Source organism: Gopherus evgoodei, unplaced genomic scaffold, assembly GCF_007399415.2.
Source record: "Gopherus evgoodei ecotype Sinaloan lineage unplaced genomic scaffold, rGopEvg1_v1.p scaffold_35_arrow_ctg1, whole genome shotgun sequence".
NCBI classification, from domain to species: domain Eukaryota; kingdom Metazoa; phylum Chordata; order Testudines; family Testudinidae; genus Gopherus; species Gopherus evgoodei.
The window spans coordinates 448,122-456,708 of record NW_022060027.1 but is presented as its reverse complement, the minus strand read 5'-3'; the positions used below and the strand labels follow the sequence as shown (position 1 = coordinate 456,708).

The 8,587-nt window shown below is 40.6% G+C and overlaps 1 protein-coding gene across 1 annotated transcript in view; it reads left to right on the top strand.

Annotated features, from left to right (window-relative positions):
- Nucleotides 1-3,085: 3,085 nt before the first annotated feature.
- LOC115641800 (butyrophilin subfamily 3 member A3-like) overlaps nt 3,086-8,587 on the top strand; it is a 29,300-nt gene continuing 23,798 nt past the window's right edge. Inside the window, exons 1-2 of the mRNA XM_030545194.1 lie at nt 3,086-3,158; nt 5,583-5,861. Coding sequence (XP_030401054.1) covers nt 3,086-3,158; nt 5,583-5,861 — 352 coding nt within the window. The remainder of the gene's footprint in view (nt 3,159-5,582; nt 5,862-8,587) is intronic.

Sequence of the window (8,587 nt, the reverse complement as noted above, 5' to 3'; positions counted from 1 at the left end):
AATTTTCCATGGAGAAAAATTGAAATGAATCATTTTGGGGGGGTTGGGTTGACACTAATGGATCCCCTGAGCTGCTGATATGTACATGGAGAGTCCCAAGACCCTGATGGATCATGGGAGATGTGGTCCATAAAGGAGACTGGGGCATGAGGTATCTGAACTACAACACTAGACACTCGAACTGACTCAACATGAAACATTTCGATGTTATAAAATCAAAAAAATTCAGAACTTTTTATTCTTTTTAAAGTTTAGATATTTTCTCTTTTTGTTCCAATTTAGGGTGAAAAACAAATATCCAAATCTCAGATTTTCCCATGAGACAAAAATTCCATTTTTGAATCATCTTTAATGTGATGCTCTTCTGAAAATCTGGCCATGCATGTCACAGTGGGAGTTGATCTGAACCTTTTTGAACATCTGGCCTTTATCTGGGTGCCTAACTGTGAGCTGAGCACTTTTGGAAACCTAGTACCAGTTAAATGTGCTGAGCCACTCCAGAAATTCAGCATTAGTGGCATCCTGGCCCTTTTATTTATGGTGTAACAGCCTGATTCTGATTCCATTTACACCAAAGTAAACTATCAGTAGCTTCAGTGTAATGAAGGGAATAACAAAGGTATGAGACGTCTATAAGTGAGAAGAGAATCAGAGAGTAAGTGTGTTTCTGTGAAAGTCACATGCAAAAGTTTTTACCTATAACATATCTATGGCCAAATGAAGGGCTCTTTATTCAGACCTCCCATCAGCTTCACTGGGAAATTGAGTCAGGATTTAATCATTTGCCAGATAGAATTATTCTTTAATCCATCAAGAGGTAAATGCATGTTATCGTTAAAGGAATTAAAATCATTCTCCCTATTGCTTTCATTAATTCCTAGATTTTCTTTTTCCATTGTGCATCAGGGGAGTTTATTGTTGTTGTTATTATTTACCATTTGCATTCAGTTTCACCCAGTGTCTCCATTCAGGATTGGGACCCCACTGTGCCGGGTGTTGTACAAACATAAAATAAAAAGAGTTTGAAGCCTTGGTTAATTTGGGTTTCCAAACGCACTTGTTACTAATAACAGGTTCTTTATCCAGGTGGTTACTTAAAATTAATTAAAAAGATGAAATTGGTGGGACACACATAGATGCCTTATCAGTTTGATTTAATAAAGGCAAGTATAACTGAAACAATAGAAAAATGGAAATCTAGCAAGATAAGTATAAGAAAATAACTGCCTGGGTCCTGCATAGGTACAACCTCATGGCTGGTACAGGATAAAACAATTCCCAATGCTGACACACTTAGAACATTGTTGAGACTGTTAAACCTCAGAAATAGATGAAAAAGGAAGTGGAAATCACCAAAGAGGGTATGTTTATACTCAGGCTTTCGCCATTCAGTCATCCCTGGTGTCCCAACAACAGGCTGGATAACCAAGTTTTATTCATCCACACGTTTGAGCTCATATCAGATAGGGGTTTGATTCTTGCACATAAGTGGTATTCTGACTAACCATTTGTGGTATTCCAGCTAACCATAGTGAAGTTTCCACCAGTTAATGTCTCACTTGTGTCAATCAGTGTCCCAGTAGTTTTGATATGTCAATGTGGTTAAATTCATAATTACCTTATTGCAAAAGGACCTACAAATCTACTATTTTGTGCAATCTTGCGGTGTACTTGTTCCTTGGCAGTTTATTTAACATGTGCCAAGCATATATTATTAAATTCCATCACCTCTGGTCAAACACATAGGCTAGCCCTCATTAACAACCAGGCCTCAGGTAGGCCTCATGCTAATTCTTAATCTTAAAACCTATAGCAAAGTCTGAAATACTTAATCTTTGGTGCCATCTATTTACAATACTGCTTTGCACATAGGTTTTACATTAATCAGAAACAGAGACCTTTAAAGATCAGGTCAGAAGCCTCCAGTGAACACTCAGTGAGCTACATGCATCCGATGAAGTGGGGCTGTAGCTCACGAAAGCTTATGATCAAATAAATTTGCTAGTCTGTAAGGTGCCACAAGTACTCCTGTTGTTTTTGCAGATACAGACTAACATGGCTGCTACTCTGAAACCTGTCAATAAGCTTGCAATCTAAATAATTTGTTATGAATTTATCTAGTGATTTTAAGCTAACAGGTGAAGTTCTGCTCCCAGCTGCACAGGCTCACTGATCATAACCGTGGAGTTGGGCCAGTGGAGGACACAGTTCATGGATAGCCTTGAGGGTTGTACTGAATGAAACTATGCCTTAGGCACAATTGCACTATTGTTGTGACAGGCATTTAAATAATTTTATTAATCCTTGTCATAGGGCTGCCATCTTGGAACACCCCCTCATGGCAGGAAGGTGCCCCATAGGCACCCAGCCTCAGTTCCTCCTTCTTTCAGGGCCTCAGGGATCATCCACAGAGAACAACCCCCCTTTCTTGGGGACTGATGTATTTAATACAAAATAAACCCAAAGCAAAGTCAAAACCAAAGTAAAGTCTTTTCTGCCTGAGTCTCCTACTGGGAACAGCCTGTGCTTCCTGAGGTCTCTGTTTCTCAGCCCTGGCCACTGGGTCTATCCCCTTGAGCTCAGGTGGCCTACATTTCTAGGCAGCAGCTCCCCACATCTCCCTGCCTGAACTTCCCTGCACCAAGCAGCTCCCTGCCTCTTGCTCAGACAGGGCCCACACAGCCAACCACCCTCTGCAGGTTCTCTTCTGCAGCTGACCAGGACTCTTCCCTACATAAAGTTCAGGTGCTCTCCCTTAACTCCAGCTAGGGACAGCTAACTAGTCACAGGGGCATTGGCCTCTTTCCCATGTATCTACATAGCCCTGGCAGTGAGTCTCCAAACCCAGGTTGTCAGAATGGGGCTTGCGCTGCCATGCTAAAAATAGATTCAGTGTCAGCCTGTGACAATCCTCCTTTTTATGTACACTGAGCTATTTTACATTTGAGGTCTCTGAACTCAGAGCCCTCTTGTGCTTCCCATTTCCAGACGCCGTGGGGTTTGTGTTCCTGATTATTGAACTTCCAGCTTATTTCTGTTGTATTTATATCTGGGTCTTCAGAATGTGCTTTTCTGTTTCATAGCAATGGTTTTCTCAGTTCCCTGGACAGCAGCCATTCAGATGCTGGTGCTAGCGCTGGCCCTCCATTTCACTGCAGGTAAATCATTGTATTTATTTTTGTTATGCACAGTGATAGTTTGCACTCACATATTAATTTCAGAAACTGTGAGCATATCTGAATTTTTATCTCCCTTCCCATAACTGTTCATTTCCATACTGTTAGGGGCATAACTAGTCTTTAATGTTCAATGGTGGAGGCATTGAAAATCAGTTAAAATTGTAAGTTATCACTTTATCAGAGGGGTAGCCGTGTTAGTCTGGATCTGTAAAAGCAGCAAAGAGTCCTGTAGCACCTTATAGACTAACAGACGTATTGGAGCATGAGCTCTCGTGGGTGAATACCCACTTCGTCGGATGCATGTAAATTTCCACCACATGCATCCGATGAAGTGGGTATTCACCCGTGAAAGCTCATGATCTGATACGTCTGTTAGTCTATAAGGTGCCACAGGACTCTTTGCTGCTTTTGCAAGCTATCACTTTGAGTTTCAGGGAGGTTTTACTGGCCCTGCTTGCGGGCAGTAGGCTCTGTAGGAAAGTGTGTGATCTGGGTCTAGCAGCAGGCAGTCTGCAGAAAGGTGGGATTTGTTGGGCCTTTGTGTTTCAGAGAGCAACCTGCTTTCTCTCTGTGTGCTTTTGGGTTCTTGTGTATTATCATCCTGAATTCTAAGACATAGGGCAAACCTGCAACATTCCAGGAAGGGTATTTTATGTGTTTTTATCTAATTTCACTATTTGTATGCTGTGAATGTAACACAGAGAAACAACTGACTTACATTTAAGGGAATTGTTTGTTGTCAATTTCATGGACTTTTTTTTTCTGTTAGACTAATGTGGAAGTTAAGAATTTCATGAACTCCCCAGCTGCCTCTCCTTTTTCTCTGAAGTTCAAAGAATGAGTAGAGCCCTTAACTGTATCACATTATGTGGTGCAGTTTGCACTGTAGGTAGTTTAATTCTCTTTGTCTGCTATACAGCCCTCTCAGGCAACGTGCTGCAGACCAAGTGGTTATCAGCTTGCTGGTGATCCAGGGTATGTGTAAGAGATACTTCTCCTGAATCCCTGAGCCCTTTGCTCCTCTCCTTTCCAAGAAGTGGAAAGAAGTGTATGAGATGGAGCCCAGCTGGCTAGGAGGAATCACGTAAGCTGAAAAAAGGATTGCTATAGCTTGCATGCACCTTTATATTTTCTCTAATCCTCAACTAGCAATTAGAAAGACACATGCTCTCTTTCTCTCCCTCTCATATACACACGTATCTAGATACTACAGTCACTAACTTTGTTTATTTACACATTATTGTCTTCAAATGCAGCCCTGTATTTTATTTTCAAGGACACTGACATATATGGAAAGTTAGAACAGTAATAATAAGTCGAGCTCACTGGGAATTTTTTGATGACACTTTGTTGTTATTGCTGAAAAGTACTTATTCGTCACAACTCAAACTGTTCAAGAACCATCTTCAGTTTAAATGACTTTACCAATTCAAAAAAAAGTACAGAAAAAAGTTTTGAAATTGTGAAAAAATGTTCCATTTTAACATATTCAAAATGAAAAATTCTAGTTTTCTGATTCAAAATCACTTTATTGTTTAGAATTTAAAGCCTCATTATACTAACAAAAATTTTACTCCACCCTCAGAAAAGTCACAATCAAAGCAAGAGACAAGATGGATGAAGTAATATCTTTTTATTAATAACTTCTGTTGGTGAGAGAGACAAACTTTCAAGTCACATAGAGCTCTTTTTCAGGTCTCTCTCATCAACGGAAGTAGTCACCCTGAGTACCTTTCCCAGACACGAAGAAGAGTTCTGTGTAAACTTGAAAGCTTGTCCCTTTCACCTGTAGAATTGGATCCAATAAAAGATACTACCTCACCCCTCTTGTCCTCTAATATCCTGGGAATGAAAGCTACAACAATTGCATGAAATCAGAATAAAACATTTGAAAATGATCAAAATGAAACATTTTCATTCCCTCCCCTGAATATTATTTTTCCCCATTTCTAGCAGAGAAAAAATGTTCAGACTCCTAAACATTTCCCAAGATGGGAAAACTCTTTTCTACACAGCTCTAGTAACAAGTCATTTTGGAGCTAGAAAGAGCCAGAAAGATGTAAGACACTGATTATCATTTGAAGTCCAGATAGTCTTCAATGGCCTTTATTTCAAATACAGTTTGACCAGTTTTGTGCAGACCATGGAGAGCTATCCTGCTTCACTTTCAGAGTGGACTTTGCCATTTTCAGGCCAGGCCAATTTTCCTAACCAAATTTAGGGGTAGAGGTGCATATCAAAAGGCCCACAATTGAATCTAGGTTGTAATCGTGACTATGCAGCCTAGTCAGGACCACGTAATTCCAAAACTTCTTCACAAACTATAGCTGCAGAGAAGGACATAGACAAACCACTGGAAGTGCATGGACCCCATAACAAATTATGTGTCTCTTATCTTTATAGGTAACAGCCATGAACCATTGATTGTCCTGGACAACTATGAGGACAATGGGATCAGAGTCACCTGTTTTTCTGAGAGGAGGTTTTCTGATGTGCAAGTGTTGTGGACAGACAGTAAAGGACACAATCTCACTGGAAGTCCAATCACCTCAACCTCCAACACAGATGAGGCTAGTGCCAAAAGTTCGATCCTTCTGAAATCAGGATCTGACAATGCCATCTCCTGCAACATAATCGATAACGTGCTAAAGACCTCAACCGAATCTACAGTTGTAATTGCAGGTAAATGAGAACTTGTATCAGTGTCTCCCAGGAGGAAAAAACACAGGTTGTCTCAAAATGATTTCAAATCTTATAGATGAACACAATTTCCAACTCTCCCAGAAATCATCTTCATTGATCTTTTCCCCCTTTTTTTTTTACATAGAACCACTACTTACAAGTATCTATAGGTAAAAAGTGAAATTCTTTGAAGTATTATTATTAATAAATCTAACAATAACTCGTCCTACGTGTGGAGTTGCTTGGTAGAAATTAACTCCACCAGTGAGCAGCAGTGTCTTTTGACAATTTCACTATTTAACAGACTGATGGAGAATGCCATCTCTCTCTCTCTGAGGTCAGGTGGCCAAGGTAATAACTTTTATGGGACCAACTTCTGTTGGTAAAAAAGACAAGATTTGGAGCTTACACAGAGGTCCAAAAGGTACTCAGAGTGTCTCAGCTAAAAACAATGTGGAACAGATTGTTTACCATATGGAGTTAACACATGTTGAAAGAGAGCATTCAAGGTAACATGCGTCGTTTGCACCTCTGTAGTCATAGGATGAAAGGGGGTTAGTGGGTTACAGATTGTTGTAATAAGCCATAAGTCCAATGTCTTTACTGAGTCCATGATTTGTAGAGTTTAGTAAAGTTATGAATTTAAACTCCCAGGTTTGTCTTTTGCAGGTGTTGTGCAGGTTTCCCCTGAGGATGAGGACTGAGAGGTCAAATATGGAGTGATTGTTTCGTGACAAGTGTTTGCCCATGGGTGATATGGTGTTCTCATCTTTTATGATTCTTCTGAGTGAGTTCTTTGAGATCATGGTGATTGTCTCATTTCACCTACATAGATGTTATTGGGGCATTTAGTGCATTGCATGTGTGGTTCCACACATAGACATGTGTGGGACCCATGGATCTTGAAAGATGTGTTGTGATGGGTATTGATCACCTACCAGTGACGATATATCTGCAAACTTTCATCTGTTTTGGCAGGATCTGGTGCCACTTTAAATTGGTGTCCAGGTCTGTGGGGAGCTTGCTTCTGTTGATGAACTTGGTGAGATTGAGGTGTTTGTTTCGAGGCCAAAAGTGAGGATTCAGGAAAGATTTCATTCAGGATGATGTTCCCATCAAGTATGGGTTGTAACTATTTAAAGATATCCCATATGGGTTCCAGTGTGGGCTGGTAGGTGACAGTGGGTGTGGTCAAATGTTTTTTTCCATATTGAACCAGGTTCTCTCAGGGTATTTGAGTGGCCTGTTCCATGAGGTGATCTACTTCTCTGGTGAGTGTCCTTGTTTAGTGAAGGCAGATTCAGGTGTGTTAAAGTGTGTACCTCAGTGTCAAGGTATTACTCCCACTTTGAACTTTAGCGTCCAAAAAGTGGGGACCAGCATGTACCTTTCTAAGCTTAATTCCTAGCTTAGATTTGATAGCGCTGCCACCAACCAAAAATATAGTGTTTTGGTACACTTCCTGTACCCCAAAACCTTCCCTGGGGGACCCAAGACCCAAACCCCTTGGGTCTTAAAACAAAGAGAAATAAACCATTCCCCCTTCTTTCCCCCACATAGACTTCCCCCTCTCTGGATTACCCTGAGAGATCATTGTGATCCAAACTCCTTGAATCTTAAAATAGAGAGGAATTAACCTTCCCCCCACTTCTTTCCCCCCACCACTCCCTGGTGAGTTCAGACCCAATCCCCTTGGGTCTTACACAAGGAAAAAAATCAATCAGGTTCTTAAAAATGAAAGCTTTTAATTAAAGAAAGAAAAAATAAAAACTATCTCTGTAAAACCAGGATGGAAAATGTTTACAGGGTCTTCAGCTATACATAGACTAGAGGTACTCCCTCCCCCCTAGCCTAAGTTACAAGTTACAGCAAACAGAGGTAAAATATCCTTCCAGCAAAATACACATTTGCAAATAAAGAAAACAAGCAAAAGACTAATCCGCCTTCTAGCTAGTACTTACTATTTTGAACATGAGAGACCGTTTCAGAAAGATTGGAGAAACCTGGTTACACGTCTGGCCCCTCTTAGCCCCAAGAGAGAACAAAAGAACAAAAAAAACAGCACAAACAAAGACTTCCCTCCACCAAGATTTGAAAATATCTTGTCCCCCCATTGGTCCTCTGGTCAGGTGTCATCCAGGTTCACTGAGCTTCATAACCCTTTACAGGTAAAAGAGACATTAACCCTTAACTATCTGTTTATGACACTCAGGCTTTCTCCTCAGAACTTATTCTGTGCTATCTGAATGTCTGGCTGTAAATAGAAGATTTCTTGGTGTGTTCGGGGTGTTTACTGAATCTGTCGAAGTAGGTGTTGTGATCAATGTGTTTCTTGTATATAGTTGTTTGTAGGGTTCCATTGTTGAAGCTGATTGTTATGTCTAGGAAGTTGATGCTGGTGTGGGAATGTCCCACAGAGAGTGGTCTAATCTCTCTGTCGTGACCATCAGCGTAGTATCTCATCGTCAAATTTTCAAAAGTGCCTCCGGGTGTTAGGGGCAAAACATAGCCTTTCAAAGCAAGCAGTGCTCCTAAATTTCTTGGATACATTTGAAAATCTCATCCTAAAGACCAAATCCAATGCACACTGAGGTCAGTGGAAAGACTTTCATTGCCTTCCGTGGCTGATGATTAAGGCCTTGGAGATGTTTTTTTCAAGAACAAGCTCAGTACTGATATAACTCTCCTCCCATTCAGATCAATGGGAGCTCTACCAGTGACTTCAG